The sequence below is a fragment of the Puma concolor genome, chromosome B4, assembly GCF_028749965.1.
Source record: "Puma concolor isolate L17-30 chromosome B4, mPumCon1.1.hap2, whole genome shotgun sequence".
NCBI classification, from domain to species: domain Eukaryota; kingdom Metazoa; phylum Chordata; class Mammalia; order Carnivora; family Felidae; genus Puma; species Puma concolor.
The window spans coordinates 130,515,189-130,537,847 of record NC_141673.1 but is presented as its reverse complement, the minus strand read 5'-3'; the positions used below and the strand labels follow the sequence as shown (position 1 = coordinate 130,537,847).

General features: G+C 46.9%; 1 protein-coding gene across 10 annotated transcripts in view; it reads right to left on the bottom strand.

Annotated features, from left to right (window-relative positions):
- The window catches only part of FRMD4A (FERM domain containing 4A), a 612,063-nt gene that overhangs the window by 171,863 nt on the left and 417,541 nt on the right, over positions 1–22,659 (bottom strand). For all 10 annotated transcript variants that reach the window (XM_086714883.1, XM_086714885.1, XM_086714889.1 and 7 more), the window contains one exon: positions 15,897–15,962. In XM_086714883.1, the coding sequence (XP_086571009.1) occupies positions 15,897–15,962 (66 nt within the window). The remainder of the gene's footprint in view (positions 1–15,896; positions 15,963–22,659) is intronic.

Genomic DNA, 22,659 nt, shown 5'->3' with positions numbered 1-22,659 from the left:
GGTTCAATCACAAGGCCAGTGATTCAGCCAACTATGTTTATGTAACTGTTGGTGGGACCGTAAAGCCACTGTGGAAAACAGCATGGAGGTGCCTCCAAAAATTAAAAATTGAACTCCTGTCTGATCCAGCAATCCCATTCCTGAGTACATACCCAAAGGAAATGAAAACAGGGTATTTTTTTTTTTAATTTTTTTTTTCAACGTTTATTTATTTGTGGGACATAGAGAAACAGAGCATGAACGGGGGAGGAGCAGAGAGAGAGGGAGACACAGAATCGGAAACAGGCTCCAGGCGCCGAGCCATCAGCCCAGAGCCCGACGCGGGGCTCGAACCCACGGACCGCGAGATCGTGACCTGGCTGAAGTCGGACGCTTAACCGACTGCGCCACCCAGGCGCCCCGAAAACAGGGTATTAAAGAAGTATCTGCACTACCATGTTTATGACAGCAGTATTCACAATAACTAAGACATGGAAACAACCTAAGTGTTGGCCAATGGATGAACGGATAAAGAAGATGCTTATATATGCAATAAAATAGGACTCAGTTGTGAGTAAGTAGGAAATCCGGCCATTTGCAATAGTGTGGGTAGATCTTGAGGGCAGTATGCTAAGTAAGAAAAGCCAGACAAAGACAAATATTGTATGTTCTCACTTTCATGGAGAGTCTAAAAAAAGCCAAATTCAGAGAAACAGACAGTAGAATAGTGGTTAACAGAAGCTGCAGAGTAGGGGTCCTGGGGAAGATGTTGTTAAAAGATAACAACTTACAGGGGCGCCTGGGTGGCGCAATCGGTTAAGCGTCCGACTTCAGCCAGGTCACGATCTCGCGGTCCGTGGGTTCGAGCCCCGCGTCAGGCTCTGGGCTGATGGCTCGGAGCCTGGAGCCTGTTTCCGATTCTGTGTCTCCCTCTCTCTCTGCCCCTCCCCCGTTCATGCTCTGTCTCTCTCTGTCCCAAAAATAAATAAAAAACGTTGAAAAAAAAATTAAAAAAAAAAAAAAGATAACAACTTACAACCAGAAGATGAGTAAGTTCTGGGCATCTAATATACAGCATGATGACTAGAGTAAATAATATTGTATCATATGCTTCAAAAATCTACTGCTAAGTGCGTGGACCCTAAATATTCTCATCAGACACACAAAAAGGACATGGTAAGTCTGTGATGTGACAGAGGTGTTAGGTAACACTACAGTGGTCATCGTACTGCAATTATGTAAGTCTATCAAATCAATGCCTTGTATACCTTAGACTTACACAGTGTTGTATGCCAAGTATATTTCAGTAAAAAAAAAATGCCTAGTAATGAAACCCTAATTTAAAACTCTGTATATTGAGGTTCAGTGGAGCTTCCTGGTTGGTAAGCACATCGATGTGCCAGGAGGGTGGTGCATCCATGGGGAGAGAGCATGGATGCTGTGCATTTGGGACCCTTCCAGACCTCACTCACCCTTCGTGTCTCCTCAGTGGTGGGTCTGGGTTTGTACTCTTTATGCCAAAACTGCATAACCATAACGATCATGCTTTCCTGAGTTTTGTGAGTCAGTCTAGTGAATTATCACACTGGGGGGGGGGGGGTCATGAGAACTCCCAAACTTGCAGCCAGCTGGTCAGAAGTGCAGGGAGCGTGGGGATCCTTGAACTTGCAGCTGGCCCCTGGAGAGAGGGCCTCTCGTTGGGAATGTGCGGTCTGTGCCAAAGCTGCACCCCATCCACTCATATCCATTCCCTTGGCATGTGGTGCTGTGTCGCCTTGCGATTTCACAACCAAAGGCTTTGGCTACCATTGTGCAGTTGAACATATGTAGACAGGGGTGTTTGGAGGCCAATGGGCAACGAACCCAAAGGTCGGCTGAATTTCAGGAATTCAAATAACTACCTCAAGAAGAATCCTCAGTGAGCCTATGCCTCATTCCTATGTTCCTCCTTCTCTTTTTCTGAGTATCAGCTAGTTCAATACCATTGGATTCACTGAAAAATAATTTGGTTGTTCCTTCGGTCACAAGTAAGTGAGGACAGAGGCCGTAAATGGAAGAAAGGAGAAGTTTTAATTTGATAGCTATTCATTCATTTGTTCCTCTGTTCAACATTGGTCAACTTTCCGACGAAAGCAGCCACCACTTATGGAGCACCCATGACGAGGGTACTTGCTATTATCCGCATTTCTCATCACAGTCCTGCTAGGTAGTTACTATAATTCCCATTTTAGCAATGAGAAAACTGAATTGATACAGGTAAATATTTTCCAAGGCCACATACCATCCATATGAGAAAAGAGAGCCAGGATTTCAACCTGGATCTGATTTTATCCAAAGTATGAGCTTTATCACATCGTTGCCTCCTAAGCCCCTGTACATCCTGTCCATAAGTCAGTGGTACAACACAAAACATAAGATTCATACATGTAAACTTTTCATAAATTCTAATGTATCCTATCTAAAAGACTGCTTTTTTACATCCTGCTTTCCCATTCTTTTTTTTTTTTTTTAAACGTTTATTTATTTTTGAGACAGAGAGAGACAGAGCATGAACAGGGAGGGTCAGAGAGAGGGAGACACAGAATCTGAAACAGGCTTCAGGCTCTGAGCTGTCAGCACAGAGCCCAACGCGGGGCTCGAACTCACAGACTGTGAGATCATGAACTAAGCCGAAGTCGGACGCTTAACCGACTGAGCCACCCAGGCGCCCGCCCCTCCCATTCTTTTTGGTGTGTGTGTGTGTGTGTGTGTGTGTGTGTGTGTGTGTGTGTGTGTGTTTATATATACCAGTGAAGGTAAAAGCAGTGTGTGATATTTTTTAATACCCTTATTTGGCAAAAAAAAACAACCTTCCAGCCCTACTTTTCCTTTATCTTTAAAGTTTCTGATCCCTTAAATGCCAAAGTCAGGGGGCTACTGCATCACAGGGGCCCTAGCTGTGAGCCACAGAGGAAAGCTCCAGAAAAATGAGTCTCAATATTACTGCCTCAGGGGCGCCTGAGTGGCTCAGTCGGTTGAGCATCTGACTTCGGCTCAGGTCACGATCCCGCGGTTCGTGAGTTCGAGCCCCGTGTCAGGCTCTGTGCTGACGGCTCAAAGCCTGGAACTTGGCTTCAGATCCTGTGTCTCCCTTTCTGCCTGTGCCCCTCCCCACCTTGTGCTCTGTCTCTGTCTCTCCAAAATGAATAAATGTTAAAAAAAAAAAAAAAAACTAAAAAAGAAAAAAATACTGCCTTAAAATACAGTGTGCTGGGAAAGCTCCAGGGGCTGACCACAGTGGATCGGATTCTGGCTCTGTTCGCGGTGGAGCCTGAGAAGTTGTCTTTCTAACATGTTCTTGACGGATGCTGATGCTGCCAATCTGGGACCACACTGGGAGAGTCCCTGAGTTAATTAAGCCAATCACATGAATCCTACCCCTGCCATCAGTGACTGGTCCAGGCGGCAGAATGAACCAACTGTGGTCTGGGGTGAAACACAGAAGTGAGGGACAGGGAAGGCCATCTGGGAAGGTTCTTCCCCCATGAGAAAAAGAGTTAATGAGAAGAGCAACACCCTTTCCTGCTTTCCAACACTGTTGTCTAAAGATGCGGCAGCCAGTCTGTGACCCGTGTAACCATGGCTGGGCGGGACGCAAATCAAGGAGCCTGCAGATTTTCCCCAGAAGTGACTGCATTTAACTTTACTGCACTCACCCAAAGTGAAGATGAATGGGAGGATTAGGACTTTTCTTCATGCTTTTTTTTTTTTTTAATGTTTATTTATTTTTGAGAGCCAGAGCATGAGCAGGGGAGGGGCAGAGAGAGAGGGAGACACAGAATCGGAAGCAGGCTCCAGGCTCTGAGCTGTCAGCACAGAGCCCGACGCGGGGCTCAAACTCACGAACCGCGAGATCATGACCTGAGCCGAAGTTGAACCCTTAATTGACTGAGCCATCCAGGCGCCCCTCTTCATGCTTAGAGACACTTGGAGAGGACACTGCTGCTGACCCAGGGTTACATGGCAGTGCTATTCCCTAATATTTACACACTGTGAGTGTGTGTGCACACGCAAGTGTGTAGGTGCATATGTATCTGACAGAGCCAACCAAATGCTGAAGGCATTCTGATATGACAGTGTTCACTAGTACAGATACCGTTTTATTAATCATCAAAAGGGGGGTGATGGGGCGCCTGGGTGGCTCATTGGGTTGAGCATCAGATTCTTGGTTTTGGCTCAGGTCGTGATCTCAGGGTTCATGAGTATGAGTCCAGACCGTGCATTGGACTCTGTGCTGACGGTGTGGAGCCTGCTTGGGATTCGCTCACCCTCTCTCCCTGCCTCTCCCCCGCTTGTGCCTCTTCTCTCTCTCTCCCTCTCTCTCTCTCAAAATAAATAAACGTTAAAAAAAAAGGCAGGTGAGAAGGCAGTGGTTTCCCCATATCTCTCTGGCTCTTGCAGACATGTGGTGAAATGATATGGAAAATCGAGGTAATCCGCAGGATCCGGGCAGTTCTAACATACCTTTGTATAAGTGCAATGGTATTTTCTGTTATTTTATAAATCACGAACGCTATTGTAAGGAAGGAAGGCTACAGTAAAGGAAGGCTAACAAAAGATTTTTATAATACCGACACATGGCTCACTTTAATGTTGTAATATATCTTAGGCTCTATCAACAATTTAAAATTGAAAGAATCATTGTCCTGATCTATTGCCTCCCTCAAAGGACTCTGCCTGGGATTTTGAAATCTTCTTCCCTTAAAGAAGAAAATGCTGACCCGTTTTGAACTGACAGTCAGGCATTTCTGGAGCCATAAGGTTCGCCCAAGTATCATCAAAGACTGCTCGGATCCAGCAGTGGGGAGGGGATGTGTTCTTCTGAGCCTCACAGAGTCGCCCCGAATACATCTAAATGCCCCAAAGCATCCATCTCACTGTGCACTCCAAAATCTGGCTAGCAGGCCACAATCTCTGTAAAGGATACAACCCCTAACGGGGAAGCAAGAATTAATATGTGAACTTGTGAGTAGCTGAGTTCGTGAGTAATGCGCTGGGAAACCAATCACTAACTTGTTTACAAAGGAAAGGATTTGCCCTCTGGTTTTACCTTCCCACATATCACGGCCAATATGATCCATCTGGATATAATTGTGCTTCAGCGTCATTTTAAGGTAAAGCTCTAAGGATAGGGTCACTTCTAAGATACTGGGCTGCAACCATCAAAAACATTTTTTTCTGTCTTCTGTCCAAGAATGGTAAGTGATTAGCATGCTTTGACATAATCGGAGGTCCAAACCGAATTCACGGAGCTAGATGGTTATCTGTACTCTGCATGAATGCACGTCCATATACATCCTGCCTGCCCTCATCTGACCTTGTCGTGAGTTACGTGTGACATTGGAAGGATCAACACTGCTAACCAGTGTTTATGAAAACATCAGGGGATGATGTGCAGGGGAGCCCGGAAGATGGAGCAGTTAAGACATCTGATAGACGGTCAACCCATCGCAGTCACGTAAACTTGCACTGAACACTACAAATACACCACAGAGCCCTGCACAGAGTCGTAATGAACACCAAAGTATTAGGAATAACAACACAGGAAATTCTGCAGCGTTTCCCCAAAAGGCTGAGGTGGTCAATGTTCCCATTTTACCGATGAGCTAGCAGAGGCACGTGGCTTGTCCAGGTTACCATAGCGACTAAGTGGTCTAGCCTGGGCACCTGTTGCCAGGCTCACACAGTGCCTATGAGGTGCCAGGAAGTCTTCTAAGCATTTTTACATGTTCTAATCTTTGATTCCCAACCACAACGCTATGATACCAACAGGATCAATTTACAGATCCCCTTACAGCAGGAAGACTGAAGGCCATTATCCTTCCCAGGTCACAGATAAAGAAACCGAAGTTCACAGAGGTTGTGCAATTGGCCAAGGTTATGGAGCTCCTGAGATGTGGAGTCAGGAACCTCACGGCCTGGGCCGAGTTTGAATTTTGGTCAGGATGTGAAGCCAGGCCGTCCGGCTCCAAAGCCTGTGCTCCCAAAGCACTGAACCGGCTCTTCCTTGGAGTCATAGGGCCTGACTTTGAGTCAGATCTCTACCGTTCACTAGCTGTGCCACTTTGAACAAGTTACTTAACTTCTCTGTGCCTCCATTTCTTCATCTGCAAAATGAGAACGGTGACAGTCACCCTCCTCCTTGAGTCGTGAAGGGGACTACGAGCTGATGACTCAGCATACATAAAGCACTGAGAACAGAGTCTGGTATAGAAAGTGCTCAACTAGCTAATGTGATGATTAATCACTAAGCTATGAAGTTTCTCCTAGCATTCGAAAGATGTTTATGTAATTAAAATTTGATTTACACTTAACTGTTCAGGAATGCATTCATTTGCATAAAGCCCAAAGAAGAGTTCTATTTTCCGTCATCTGCTTTCTACCTAGAAGAGTGATTTCCAAGCCCTGAAGGGTCTATGAACACCCCTTGGGTCAGTCACTATAAGAGATGATGGACAGCAGGTGGGATCCAGAACTTCTCCACCTATATGGACTGGACGGAGGATTCTGCAAGTAAGAGACGTTTGCGAACCACCGGTTTTAAGGACTACTGTGGGGTCATGTGGTTGCTTCTGTCTACACCCATGGTTCTAATTCCACACAATTGTAAAATTCAGGACGCCCGCTCTGCAGGGCAGAGACTTGCAACTATGACCCCCTAGGGCACACCCAGAGAGGGGGCAGCGAGGGGCAGAACCGCACTGTCCACGGCTTTAATATACTGCCGACTTTAATATAATAGGAAGGTCACATCCGATTACGGAAGGCTGGCAGGGGCCAACAGAGGAATTCAAACAGAATGAACGGATGGCTTTTGAGCCACCAGAAAGAGCAGATCTGGGCTCCTTAACGAGGGAGGACAGGGTGCGGCTGGTACAGGTGCACCAGGAGGTGGCTGTCCCCAGTACAGGAGGTAGCCCCTTTCGGGAAGAGGAACCCCCAACCCCGGGTTTGTAAAAAGTCCTACGGCCTGAATAATGTCTTGCCTCTAGACTTGACCTCGTGCCCCAAGGGGAGGCGCTCGGATCTCCACAGCACAGTAGCAGATGAACAACTGAGGTTTACCAAATGAGCAAGTATTTGAACTGAGCAATGTGCCAAACACCAATCTGTGAGTTATGGATGAAAAACAAAAAACACCCAGATTTGCTAATTCCCAGATTCCTGTGACGCCATCGCTTCCAGATGGCTGGTTTTCTCGTTGGTGCCACACAGTTCTGAGGGGTGTGTGCACATATGCGTGTTTTTATGTGTGTCTTCCCCACCCCCTGCAAACAAAACCACTCCCATTTTGCTGAGCTGTGTTGTGTGGTAAGTTTGTTTCAATCCACCCCCCAACTTCCGCCCCACCCTTCTTATCCCTCGGAGCCGAGAGGCAAAACTAGGAGCCCAGGGTGGACAAGCTATCTCCTGAGGTTCCTTATCTGCCTATACTCCAACTGCTACACTCCATTCTGCTACTTTGCAGAATACGTGGAAAATGATTTTGTAAAGGGATCGAGGAAAACAAAGAAAATAACTCGGCAGTGACACCAAAGCAAAAACATGAAATCAACTTTCTGGAGGGTCATTCCTGGAAGGCATGGAGAAGCACTGCCTTCCTCTCCCTTTCCTTATTCTCCATCCCATTTGGGGTGAACCACAGGAAACTGTCCTTTGTGTAGAACAAAGTCGGCCCCAAATCGGCCATTTCAAACGGTTCCCGTGAACACTTTTTAAAACTGGTTGAAATTAGCATCAAGGGAGAATGGGGGGTGGGGGTGTTGGAGGAAGTGGGGGAGGGGAGCAAAGGGGTTGTTGCCTGGCAACCAGAGCCTGGACCCCGACAGCCCCAGACGACCTCTTCTTACCCTGTGCCTGGCTGAGCTGTCTGGTCCAGGAGCCGCGTGCGCCTGTGTGTTGGGGGCGGGGTCCCCGGATGATTGCATCAATCTGCCCGATCCTGACACTCCTCCCTCCATCACTGCCCCTCAGGGAGACGGGAGATTCTCTTTTGTTCTCAACCGGAGCCCAGCTCACCAGTTTCTCAGTTATTGCCCAGAGGGAGACTCTTAGCTGGGTGTGTCCCCCAAGGGTATGTTTTACGGGCTATTTCTTCCTCCGTGCAATGAAATGAACTTCTGATTACGTGCGGACTCAGCCTTGCGGTCTCTGCCTCTCGTCTGTCTATACCTTAACATCAGTTTGCTTCATCATGTGCCTTTAAAATGTTACCTATTACCAGCCACCCCCCGGGGGCTGGAAACACATCTGTTTGGCTCATTTGGTAGAGCACCCCGTTCTGCAAAGACGAGACTAATAAATGAGGGTGGCAATCGTGGTGAAGTGTGAGGTCAGCCAAAGCTGTGCTGATCGACACCCTTCTGGCTTTTTTTTTTTTTTTTTCTTGAGGTGGCCTGGTGGTCTGGGAGGTCCCGGACAGAAGGTTTCTAACACTGAGGCCCTCAGTCGGCTTGCAGCTCCTGCACATGGCTTCCCACTCCTGGCTGAGACCATACCTCCTGGTGAATTCGGCCCAGACAGGAGCAGATGGCATGCCGCTTCATGCTTCAGTGCACGGGCCAGCAAGCAAATCGGACCACCCTTCTCAGCTGAGCAGATATGGATTCAACTCTCTATTTTTTCTCCCTTCTCTTGGCAACATGTGCTTTGGGGGAATTCCTGGTTTGCTTGGTAGAAAACCGTCCCTTGCATTTTTTTTTTTTTTAACAGAAGAACATCCTTAACCACAGACGGAGCTGAGAATGCAGTGTGAGGGTGTGTACGTGGGGGTGTGCACACACGTAGAGAACCCAAGTCTGTTTGTCTGTTCTTTGCAGCACTAGTAGGGTACCAGACGTTGTATGGTTTTTTTTTTTTTAAGCTCATTATAGGCCGGGAAATTTCCTTTACCCTCTATGCTGCTTTACTCAGGGCCCATATTAACTTACTCAACTTCTAAGCTGGAATATCACCAGCGTGACTTGTCAGGAGAAAAATGATGAGAAGGTTTAATCCACTGCTGCTTGTCCCTTCCACACCTGATACCCCGAGGCTGATGCCTGATGTGGAAATCCTGGACTACACGTGTCACACGCTCAGATCTCCACCAGACAGACCAGGAACTTAGCTCACAGAAATGAAATGACCCGGGGAAGCCCATCTTCGGTTCTAGATTTGGGATGGGGGCTGAAGCCTTTAATTCTAGTTGTTTCTACACTTGATCTTAGGCAAAAGGCCGAGAAGCGAGAATTCCAGTTGTTTCTGATGCCGGTGCTGGGGGCCAGCATAGCGGCCACGTTACAGGTGAACTATACCGTGTCCCAGGTCTGTATTATGTAGACTTCTCACAGCGCAACGAAATGAAAACACGATGTAGCATCAGAAGAGCTGTGCTCAAGCTGTATGCATGACTACATGACCTCCAGCGAATTAATTAACCTTCCTGAATTTCTGTTTCCTTATTAGCTGAGTTAGTGCCGGCTTCACACAGTCAGCGCAGGGGCGCCTGGGTGGCTTGGTCGGTTAAGCGTCTGACTTCAGCTCAGGTCATGATCTCGCCGTTCGTGAGTTCGAGCCCGATGTCTCCCTCTCTCTCTGCCCCTCCCCCACTGACACTCCATCTCTCTCTCTCGAAAATAAACATTAAAAAAAATCAATACACAGTCAATATAAAAATTAAATGAGATGTGCCCCAGTGATACCCCAAAAGGAACTGTAAAATGTGCTCATTCCTGGGGAGGACATCCAGTATGAAATCTGGGCAGCCCTAAACAATTTGATTGTGCCCACAATCTTCTCTCTAATGATCTTCTCTCTATCCTTTAGCGGTACCCTGTCCAACAGAAATACCATGTCAGCCACAAATGTGAAGCCAGTATGAAATAAGATTTTTTTAGGAGTCCTATTAAACAAGGTTTGATTAACTTTAATTACATATTTTCTCTAACCTAATTAAGATACCCCCAAGTAGTTCATTTTTTTTAATGTTTATTTATTTTTGAGAGAGAGAGCAAGTGGGGGAGGGGCAGAGAGAGAGGGAGACACAGAATCTGAAGCAGGCTCCAGGCTCTGAGCTGTCAGCACAGAGCCTGACGCGGGGCTCAAACCCGTGAACCGTGAGATCGTGACCTGAGCTGAAGTCAGATGCTTCACCGAATGAGCCACCCAGGCGCCCCCCAAATAGTTCATTTTCAACATGGAATCATCAATATAAAAATCATTAACAAGATTTTTTCACTTTTTTCCTTTGGTTTCCACACGAAGCCTTCCAAATCTGGTGTGTATTTTACACCACATCTCGGTTTGGGCCGCCCACATTTTGAACGCTGCCATTTCACTACACAGTACAGCTTTAGATCCTTCCTGATGTTTCTGTCCCACCAGCTTTCTCAGAACTGGGGACACCGTGTAATGTACAACCAGAACCCAGCTACTATCTTTCATTCTCTTGGAAAAAAAAAAAAAAAAGAAAAACAACAACGGGCTCCACTTCTCAGAGTCACAGGACACTCTGTTCCTCTATTTTAACAGAAGTGGATGGTCAGCAAAGTGCCGCCCAAGGCTCCTGAGAGACTGGGTCAGAGGGAGAGACACGGCAATCCTGGAATGCCGCCCGACATCCGGGGCAGCTTCCTGAACAGAACACAAAGAGGGGTTCACGGCGGCAGGGTCGTGGGGCTAGAGAGGAATCCGATTCGTAAAGCTCTACCATCCGAGGGAAGAATTGCAGCCAACAGAGCATAACTTCGACTCGTCTACAGAGCCGGGCACAGCCCAGAGACAAGTACGAGGCACGTGTCTGTTGTTCTTGTCCCGGCCTGCCTTCCTGTAGGACAAGCGGCCGCGTCATGTCCTAAGCCTCAGGAGAACCTAATAAGGCACGGCCACACCTCAGCCATTCCAATCTAGTGAAAATCTATTCTATTTTTAAGAAACCAAGAGAAAGAATCCGGAATCTTCCTTATTAACCGCTTCCAGTCCCCCAACTATTGACCCTCACTGTCAGGAAATTCTCCTGGGTCTTATTTAAATGATTCTCGCTAAGGCTAAAGCACAGTTCTCTTTCTTTGCTTTCAAAATGCTCCCCTCCCTAGGCAGAATAAAAAAATGAAGAAAGTAATTTTAAAGGAATAACCACCTGGGGATAGGATCTGAGAATGTTACTTTAATGCAAAACACTCGTGACGCCCTCTTATCTGGCCACAGAAGGATCAGGAAGAGGCTGATAGACATACTTGAGGGTGGCCTCCCTCATTCTGACGCAGGCTTTTCCGACTACATTTCTAACTGGTTGAAACAATTTTGGCTGACAGAGCAAATGACAGGGTCTCCAGGTTGGACGGGAGGGTGATCTGGCTGGAAACCTGTCACACAACGACGACCAAGGTTGGAGGCTTGGCTTCGTCTCTTGAAAGTCCACATCATCGTTCCGGCTGTCCTTAAGTGGAATTTAAGGACTTACGGAGTCACACGGTAATGCTGTGGGGGCTGCTGGCCGTGGATTTCAAGATGCACCTTTCAAACATTAAATCCTAGCGTCTGCACTCCGGACCTTTGCCCTTTCGCCTGTACGGGTACTGAGGGATTTACTCAGGGCAATCAGGGATTTGGCAGCACAGATTCTGCTCAGTAATCCCAAAAGGGCTTTATTTTTTTTATTTATTTATTTTTAACGTTTTATTTATTTTTGAGACAGAGAGAGACAAAGCATGAACGGGGGGAGGGGCAGAGAGACAGGGAGACACAGAATCGGAAGCAGGCTCCAGGCTCCGAGCCATCAGCACAGAGCCCGATGCGGGGCTGGAACTCACAGACCGGGAGATCGTGACCTGAGCCGAAGTCAGACGCTCAACCGACTGAGCCACCCAGGCGCCCCCCCAAAAGGGCTTTAGAAAAAGCATTAAATGTCGGGATTATGGCCAATTTGTTATAACCCAAAGACGGGAAATGCTATCGTCACAGGGGCCAGGTCCATACCGCTGCAGGAAATGATCTGTGAGGGTGCCCGGTTATCAGAATCCTTCTGGTCGGAGGCAGGTCTTGTTTGTTGTTGGTTCCACGTCGTTTAATGCTTCTCTCGTGCCGTCATAGTTCTGTGAGATGTAGCCTCCGTGCGTCTCTAACTCTAACAGCGGCTGAAAAACCAGACCTCCCATCTCTGCCGCTACCTACTGATTTTATTCGACCAGCTGCTCTTGTGTAAACCGGCACATGCTTCCCCGTGGGGGATAAACGTTTCCCCCACACCTGCCTCTCCATCTAACAGACCCTGGAGGGTACACGTCGTCGGCAACACTCGCCCCTCCCCAGCCCCGCAACTCCAGGTCACAAGACTGAGAAGGGCCATTTCCTCATCTGAGCCTTGTCACAAACACTCTGAAACTGGTCTTCAAACCAACAACACCAAACCCTTCAGCCCTCAATGTACTTGGGTGACTGAGTATAAAGGAATCTGCAAGGACGTCACTCTGTGGAGTTAGCAATATCAAAAAGAGAATTATGGGATCCAAGCATTTTATTCTACCAAAAACTTAGCGTGGGTCCAAACAAGCTCAACAATATGGGACTCCCTTTAGAAAGGATTTTGTCAAAAGAACATAACCCTGAGCAAGAGAACTTTGTGGAAGAGAAAGAAAAGTCATATTTAACTTGGTGTTTGCCCACTTCCTTTTTTCTTTTTTTTATGTATAGTTTTTTGTGTGTGTGCTAAACTAAATCCTCTGCCAAGCCATTGGTTCCATGCCAAAAAGTCCTTTGGGGAAATAATACCAGGGCATTTTAGGATTAGCCCATTCTTTCATTCCACAAGGATCTGTTCAGTGGCATTTCTGCCGGGTGCTGGGGATACACAGCGATCTTGACATGGACTCAGCCCTCAAACTGTGGGCGGCTCTGGGCAACAGAGTAAACAGGCAATGACCGTGAGCTGTGACACTGAATTGTGGCAGTGCTCGAAGAGGGGACCCACAGGGGAGGAGACACAGCCAAGAACAAGACTTGGGGGGGGGCAGGGGGTAGGGCCAAGAGGTTGGGGGAAAAGTATCTTCTAAGCCATGAACTGGAGGCTTAACAGAAACCAGCAGGGCACAGGGGTGCAGGCGTGGGAGGGAGAGTTCTAGCAAGAGGAAGTAACATGTGACGTGTGTTCCCAAGGGGACGGGCAGAGTGTAACTTCTCACCATCTGGATTGTGAAGGGCTCAGGATGGCCCTTCCTAAACTGTGCACAGCAGTAACTAAATATCTTTTCTGTGACTCAAGTTCACTTCCAGTGCCCTGGTTTACATCCTCCCAGGGCAGGCTGGCCAACAGATCATAACTTCACTGCCACTTGAGGCCTCATTTCCTGTTTCAGACAGTGGCTGTTTTCCACACCTCTAAACGCTGATTAAAAAACAAAAAAAAGCATCTAAAAAATACAAGGCCACTCCCCTACAAATTCTTCATGCTGATTCTTAACAGTTGAAAGCTCCAAATACTTCGTTAGTGATTTTGCTAACGGAGGAGATCTAACTCACTTTACACTTCCTGTATGCTGGCTCACCTCACCCCCCACATCCAAACCACAAGTCTGACTCTTAATAAGGCCATAAAATCTTGGAATCTAGCCTAGGACATAATCCCAAACACGGGACAGCTCTATACACACGGGTAAATTAATGACGGCATTTGCCGGTAACAGCGGAAAAACCATAAAACAAACAAACAGAAAACCTTAAATGTACCCAAATGAGTGAACGGTTAGATGATGACGGTATATCCATTTCTGGAATTTCTGTTAATATTGACAAAGATGAAAACTTATAGCAACCTGGAAAATGCCAGTGAAAGACGTTAGGTGGAAAAATAAAATATACAGAACTACACACACTATGATGACAACCTTGCAAGAAATAGAACTACAAAAAATGCTGGAAAGGAATTTGCTGAAATGAGACTAACAGGGGAATTAGTGTGTGGTGATTATGAGCTTTTTCCTATTTTCTATGTTTCCTACATTGCGTTTGTAATGCCTTTATAATTTAAATCTAATTAAAAGTATTAATTCCTTGGGGCATCGGAGTGGCTCAGTTGGTTGAGTGTCCTACTTCAGCTCAGGTCATGATCTCACAGCTTGTGGGTTCGAGCCCCGCGTCAGGCTCTGTGCTGACAGCTCAGAGCCTGGAGCCTGCTTTGGATTCTGTCTCCCTCTCTCTGCCCCTCCCCCAGTCGCGCTCTGTCTCAGTCTCTCAAAATTGAATAAATGTTAAAAAAACAAAAACAAAAACGGTATTAGGGGCACCTGAGTGGCTCAGTCGGTTAAGTGTCCGACTTCAGCTCAGGTCATGATCTCATAGTTCACGGGTTCAAGTCCCACATGGGGCTCTGTGCTGACAGCTCAGAGCCTGGAGCCTGCTTTGGATTCTGTGTCTCCCTCTCTCTCTGCCCCTCCCCTGCTCACATTCTATCTCTCTCTTTCTCTCAAAAATAAATAAATATCAAAAAAAATTTTTTTTAAAGCATTAATTCCTTTAAGTTAGCAACTGGAACATTTCCAAATCCAAGCGGGACGTACAAGGGAGCATGAGGTAAGGGTATTTGTACGTGAATCTTCCATTGCAACAGAACCAGTTCCCACAGTGGAAGAGCATGCAGGTACCATTTCAATGTACTGACGAACTACAGCTTATTTGGCAAAACGTTCTGGGTAATGAGGAGCACTGCCCTGAGAGTCTGACAGACATCTGAGAATGTCGAGTGCATACAGTGATAAAAGTTGGGAGTCGAACAACAGATGTAAGTTCTTTAAATCAAGTTGGGCAGCTTCACGAGTCTTTAGGGTTCTCAGTGAAACAGTGATTTTTTTTTTTTTCAACAGTAAGCTTAACAAGACCGGGGTCTCTGATTCTAATACTGCTCTGACTTCTTGGACCCTGATGTGTGCTCAGTTTGGAGATGGAGTGATTGATTTCCTGCGGGTCAAGGGACACGTAGATGTTCCAGGGTGATGTGATGTTGACCCACGGGAGGGAGGTGACTTGGCCCTTGGAGGGAAGACAGAGCCAGGAGAATGCTCCTCTTCCCCAACACTTACAAAAGCTTAACTCGAAAACAGCCAATGGTTCCCTATCCCTCTCTGAGCAGGGAAGACGACCAAATCTGTTTTAGCGGCCGCGAGACTTATTTGTGTTATATTACAGCGAACTCCTTCAAGTACAAACAGCTAATGGCAGTTGTGGAATTTCCTTTTCTAGAGACGTGCAACAGGAGGTCAGATATACATCTGGCCTTGAATGCCTGAGGCGTGGTGTACAAAGAAACAGAACGAACGAAAATAGCACTCACACACAAAAATACCATGGTGCGCCGTCCCTCTCTCAGACACTCTGAGATACCGATTTAAAACCCGTTTATAAATGGGTGACAGGCATCTGGGGCGCCTGGGTGGCTCAGTCGGTTGAGCGTCCGACTTCGGCTCAGGTCATGATCTCGCGGTTCGTGAGTTCAAGCCCCGCGTCGGGCTCTGTGCTGACAGCTGGGGGCCCGGAGCCTGTTTCGGATTCTGTGTCTCCCTCTCTCTGACCCTCCCCCGTTCATGCTCTGTCGCTCTCTGTCTCAAAAATAAATAAACGTTAAAAAAAATTTTTTTAAAAAACAAAAAAACAAATGGGTGACGGGCATCGAGGAGGGCACTCATTACGATGAGCACTGGGTGTCGCATATAAGCGACGAACCACGGGAATCTCGTCCCGAAGCCAAGAGCACACTGTACATGCTGTGTGTTAGCTAACGTGACAATAAATTGTGTTAAAAACTAAAATAAAACCCGTTTACATATTCCCCCACCCATCGGCTGAATCGGAGACTGAACCACATCAGCCCCGGAAGAAGTTCAGAACGTTGGCCAAGAGCCACTTACCTGTACTAAGAGTTCCAGCTTCCTGTCATCCAGAAGATGTACTTGACATCGACGGCCCTCCGTCATCTACGAAGAAAGACAAACGATGGTCACTGAGAGTCTAACAGCCTGACAGATGGTTAACAGGCGCCCTATGCTGGACCACACCAGGCACAGCGCTCTGGGCCAATCTTGCAGAAGTGGCAGGAGGGGTTCCTTCCTTCCTTCCCTCCTTCCTTTAAAATCACTCAGGGAGCACTTTCTATGTGCCAGGCACTATCCTGGGAGCTGGGTGTCCAAGAGCACCCAAGACAAGGTCCCTGCCCTCATGGAGCTTACGTTCTTAGGAGGGAGATATAAAATAAATTAGCAAATACATTCATAACCTGATACCAGGTGGTGAGAAGTGTTCCGCGCTTTAATCATTCTTCCGTTCAGTAATTGTTATCACCACGCATCAGGGGCAGATTTCAGTATCCCGTCTCTGCCACCTCTCCTGTCCCCCCGACAGTCCCTCTTACCGAGCACATGGGAGCAGAGGACCACCCCGCGCGCAACTGCCTTTGAGGTCTGTGAAGCTTCTTTCTCCACAGGATAATCGTTTAGTACCCTAGTCCCTACACTGCTTTCACCTGTGATAGAAGAACGTGGGAGGCTAAATGCTCACAGCTAAGCCTGACCCCCGACCCTTGTGCCTTTCACAACTATCACCACCGGCCCTGTAACAGAAAGAGCATCCAGGCAAGCAAGAGGAGACCCGTGCCGGGTCCTGGCCCCCCGGGTCCATTCGTCTCTGCAGCCCCGTCTCCTATACAAAAGCGACTGGGCTGGTACCAATGGAGCGCCACCAGAGCTTTAATAACTGGCTATCTGGAAGGAAGAAGCCTTAATTTGTAGCATCTGCTAGAGCCCTGGCATCCCTCTCAAAGGAAATCCTTTGAAGAATGAGGCTCCTTCTAGATGTCAGCGGGCCACCGCTCTAACCAAAACTTATCTCTCTGCACTCCAGATATCTTCACGGTGTCTGATCTCCAGTTACTGTCCACACGACAACATGGATGGTATTTCCCACACACGCAATAGACTTAAATAATTCCAGGAGCACGGATGGTAGTGAAGTCTGGTCAAATAACAGGAAATTTCCCATCCATTAGCGACGGGCTTTGAGTATTTATTACCTTTGTTTTTAATATAACATACTTGACTCTAAATTTATATACTTTAATGTCAATAATGGCTATGTTTTACCCCTGGCATGCAGAATTCCCGGAAATGTACCTACTGGCTGTTACAATGGGTAAGAGCAAGTTCCAACACCGCTGTCTGGACCAGAAGACCCAGAAGGGTCCTTCCAAGCCCTCGTATTTGTATATGACTCTGCAGCCCCCGCTGAAGCCACCTTCTTTTTGCCCAGTGAGCAGCTGCTTCATGCAGACCCAAGGGCAGGCCTGGCCTTATCTCCCTGCACAGCTATCGTGGTCCCTTCTCAAGAGTGCTTTCTCCAGGAAAGATGGGAGAGATAGCATCTTCTGGCTCAACAGGGATTATTCTCTAACCATCAGCATGTCCCAAACTGGTTTGTACTCCCATGAGAAGAGTCTCCTTCGCCAGAAGGAGGGTGACTTCCTCACCCACCAAGCTACCATCAAGTCAGATTTCCTTAGTTATGGGATGTTAACCAAAACAACAGGCTCTGCCAGCATGGGGCCCAAATAAAGTCTCTTGAATGGGAGTTACAGTAATGACTCAGCAGTCCCCAGCTCTTAGAAAAATCATCACGAGAAATTTCACACGCCCATAAGCACTCCAACAGAGGTTAAAGGACGGTACAAATGGAGGAGAACTTCGGTCCAGAGGTTTGTCATTTTGCACATAAAAGCCAAAGCAGGCAGCTATGGGCATGAGGTGGCTCTGTGAAAAGTCCTTATTCGTTCTTGGAACTCTTAACGTTAGGTGTTAATCGCCTTAAAAGGAGAATGGGCTCCAATCCCATTAGAAACCACTAACTGCACACAGTAGGCATCCCGGCTGCCTGACTTCATTTTAAAAAACCCATTGGCTTCAAAAAATAGACAAATGGGACTACATCATAATAAAAAGCCTTTGCCCGGCAAAGGAAACCATCAACCACATGAAAAGTCAACCTGGGGGCGCCTGGGTGGCGCAGTCGGTTAAGCGTCCGACTTCAGCCAGGTCACCATCTCGCGGTCCGTGAGTTCGAGCCCCGCGTCGGGCTCTGGGCTGATGGCTCGGAGCCTGGAGCCTGTTTCTGACTCTCTGTCTCCCTCTCTCTCTGACCCTCCCCCATTCATGTTCTGTCTCTCCCTGTCCCAAAAATAAATAAACGTTGAAAAAAAAAAATTAAAAAAAAAAAAAGTCAACCTGCTGAATGGAAGACAATTACTTGCCAGTCACATATCTGGCAAGGTGTTAATATATAAAGAACTCATAGGACTCAGCAGCAAAACTGCAAACAATCCCATTAGAAAATGGGCAGACGGTCTGAAGGGGCATTTTTCCAAAGAAGACCTACACGTGGCCAGCAGACACATGGTAAGATGCCCAACATCACTCATCGTCAGGGAAATACAAATCACAACCACAGTGAGATACCCCTCACACCTGTTAGAGTGACTAGTATCAAAAAGACAAGAAACAACAAGTGTTGATGACAATGTAGAGAAGAGGGAACCTTCGTGGATGGCTGGTGGGAACGCAGGCTGGTGCAGCCCCTGTGGAAAACAGTATGGAGGTTCCTCAAAAAATTAAAAATAGAACTACCCCACGATACAGTCATCCCACTTCTGGGTATTTATCCAGAGAAGATGAGAACACGAATTCGAGAAGACAAATGTATCCCCCTTTTCCCTGCATCACTATTTACAGCAGAGAAGGCACAGAAGCAACCTACGTGTCCACTGGTGGATAAATGGATAAAGAACACGTGGTACGTATATTCAGCGGAGTATCGTTCAGCTAGAAGAAGGAAATCTTGCCATTTGTGACAATACGGATGGACACTGAGGGCATCAGGCTAAGTGAAGTAAGTCGGAGAAAGACAAATGACTTCACTTATATTTGGAATTTACACAAACAAACAAAAAAAGAAACAAATTCATGAACACAGAGAACCTACTGGTAGTTGTAGAGCTGAGGGGGAGGGGTGTCAGGAGGTTGGGGGGAATTGGTGAAGTGGGTCCAAACGTCAAAACGTACAAAGTCCCAGCAATTCAGTTCTTAATAGAAAGAACCCAAGGTTAACACAGAGGAGGTTCAAGGAAGAAAAAGTGCACAACCATCCAGCACATTATTTTGAAATTCCTTTAAAGACATTATAGGTTTCAGAAAATTCTCTGAAGGGTGGGGGACACAGGAGAATTTTTATAAAGGAAACCTGCCTGTCCCTATAGAACCTTCAGAACACAAAGTGTGTTTTTAATGGTTATTTATTTTTCAGAGAGAGAAAGAGAGCAGGGGAGGGGCAGAGGGATAGGGAGACAGAGAATCCCAAGCAGGCCCCTTGCTGTCAACACCGAGCCCGATGTGGGGGCTCGAACTCATAAACTGTGAGATCATGACTTGAGCTGAAACCAAGAGTCAGATGCTCAGCCAACTGAGCTAGCCAGGTGTCCCTAAAACACAACGTTTGGAGCTTTGTTTTATCATAAAAGCTAAGGACATAAACGCGTTCTTGACTTACTTATCCACATTTCAACAAAACTGATACAAACAAAGGGAAATTGGAATCGCCAAGATATCAAATAAAGGTGTTTTTTTTGTTTGTTTTCTTTCTTGTTTTTTAGAGAGAGAGAGAAAGCACAAGCATGGGAGAGGTGCAAAGGGAAAGGGAGGGAGAGAATCTTCAGTAGGCTCCACGCACAGCATGGAGCCCCACGAGGGGCTCGATCCCACAACCCTGGGATCATGACCTGAAAAGAAATCAAGACTCAGATGCTCACCTGACTGAGCCACCCAGGCTCCCCTCAAATGAAGGTTTAATTGCAACACCAAAGAGGCCGTATATCATTTTCTCAGAATTATTTCGAAGCACGCAAAGTGTGACGTGACACTGAGCTCACACCCGCACATAAAAGTTTTACTGTGCGGCTTTCATTTTCATCTGAAAGATAAAATCCTCATTCCGCTAAAGAATCTCCCCTTATCTGCTCAGCAGTTGAAGGAATTAACTACCCCTGGAGAGGCGACGCTCTACTGAATTTTTCCAAATTCATTCTTCTCTTCCAAAGAGCCTCCATTTTCAGGCCTGGGGAATTTATGACCACACACCCTGTGTTACCAGGGAATTTACACGCTGCCTCCCTTTGGGAAGGCAAAATGTCCCTGGGCGGTAGGGGCAGGAGGGGGAAACGCAGCCCAGAGAACTGAGTCCAAACAGAAACCCAACTTTGAATCATCATGGTTTCATTTTGAAAGTATGCCTGTCTTTTGATGGCACTGATGGGGCTTTTTTTTTTTTTTTTTTTTTTTTTTCCTCAAAAGGGGGACGGTTTGTTGTTACGGACTGAAGGAAGACAGGCCCGTCCTGCTCTCCTCAGTTCAGAAAAGGTTCACCATCCTGGACGTGTGCGAGAAAGAGTGGACATCTGCAGCTTTGTCTGCCTCGCCAGGCCTACTCAAGTTTTCTTTTGAAACTGAACAATTGTAAAATAATAGTGCTTTGCTTGTTTTCATTTTCAGCTGCTCAGACACAATTGGGAGCCTTGGCGTCCCTCTCAGAGGAAATCCTTTCGGAGAACACGGCTTCTTGTAGATGTCAGCTGGCCGCTACCCCAACATAAATCGTCTTGCCACAAATACAATTCTACACCAAGCAGAGGCCTGCCAAATGCACCGTGATGCTCAAGGATATATAGAAAAGCGTGACTTTGGAAGCCGGGGTCCACGCTGTTGATCCAACTCTGCGGTTAAGACACACACGGAATCAGGAAGACTGTGCATAAACAGAGACGTGCATTTACGACGCCGGCTTAGGTGAGCAGAGCCGAAAATGAAACAGTATGTGTAGTTTAAAGGCAGCCTATAAAATCATCGCGCGTGTGGACAGGAATCGGGAGGCCAACATAAAAATAGTTGGTGTGCTAGGGTAATAGGCTTATGGGCAGTTTCCTCCCAAACCATCCAAATATGACTGACTTTTTTTTTTTTTTTCAGTTAAAACAAATGTAAAAACAAGAAACTTTATCTAGAAAAACAAAATCACGGTGTTTGAGGTCAGCCAGAGGAAATGGATCCTGAGAAGCCTCTTTCTCAACGAATCGGTTTTAGATTGCCTGTGTTTTTTAACGTATCGAATCACATTCATGAGTTTACAAATGAGAATTGTAATGGTCACATGGGTGGGTTGGAATACTGAAGACGAACGACCCGATACATCCTCTCTCTGCACGTGGAATTTAAAAAAATGGCGACCAGAAGTTACCAGGCTTCGCATTATGACTCTTCTCTACACATCACCTTTCCCTCTCACTCCCTCCTGCTCTCCCTCCTCCCTCTCCTGTTTTTGTCCCTTGCCAAATAATTTATGCACTATGGTACACACGAACGGAGGAAGCGCTCTGAAGAAATAACCCGAGTTCGGGGCGCCTGGGTGGCTCGGTCGGTTGAGCGTCGGACTTGGGCTCAGGTCATGATCTCGCAGTCTGTGAGTTCGAGCCCCGCGTCGGGCTCTGTGCTGAGCGCTCAGAGCCTGGAGCCTGTTTCCGATTCTGAGTCTCCCTCTTTCTCTACCTCTCCCCCGCTCATGCTCTCTTAATGTCTCAAAAATAAACATTAAAAAAAAAAATTAAAGAGATAACCCGAGTTCCACTGTTTATGACATTTTCATAGAAACCTAATGCAGGTGTACAAACGGTTACAGGGGTCACTGATTCTGAGCTTGGAAACGCACGTGGCTTTCAAAAATAAGCATTTCATTAGCACGTGTGACCATTACATTTCCTGAGGCACATTTATAGCGAGACTGTGATCCTGAGGCACCCGGCAGTGGGGTGAGGACAGGGTGGGCACAGGGGAGGGGAGGCAGCATTCACAGCCGGCAAAAATACCTTTGAACCTTGCTTCCACACGCCCACTTGGTTGGTCTCTGGGCCCAGTAAGTTATCGTGTTGCGACTCCTATTTGTTTTAGAGATCGTGACTTTCTCAGGCAATAAAATGAGAAATATTAAAGACTCAGGGCACTTGGGTGGCTCAGTCAGTTAAGCCTCCGACTTCGGCTCAGGTCATGATCTCACAGTTCGTGGGTTCAAGCCCCGTGTCGGGCTCTGTGCTGACAGCTCGGAGCCTGGAGCCTGCTTCCGATTCTGTGTCTCCCTCACTCTCTGCTTCTCCCCTGCTCATGCTCTGTCTCGCTCTTTCTCAAAATGAATAAACATTAAAAAAAAAAAGAAATACTAAAGAATCACTAGGATTGTATAAAGTGAAGAATTCACATTTCCAAAACATCTTCATTTAGGAAAGTTATCAATACTCCTCCCCCCTCCAAAATCCTGAAATCCTATCCTTTAAAATTTTATCATCATGTAGAAAATTCGGATTTCAAAAGCATGCAAGCCAAGGCCCCAACAGAGACAAGCCTCCTGTCCTAGCCTGGTCCGTTAGACCACAGAGCATCCCAAGGCTGCCACATGGGGGGGTGTGCTACCCAACACCTCACAATCCGCCCTTTGACCTGGGCCCGTCTGTGGCTCGGAAGGAAATTCCAGAGACATGACTACAATGTCTCAGCACAACTCACTGTTGGAGCGTCTGCTCTTGGGGTCAGC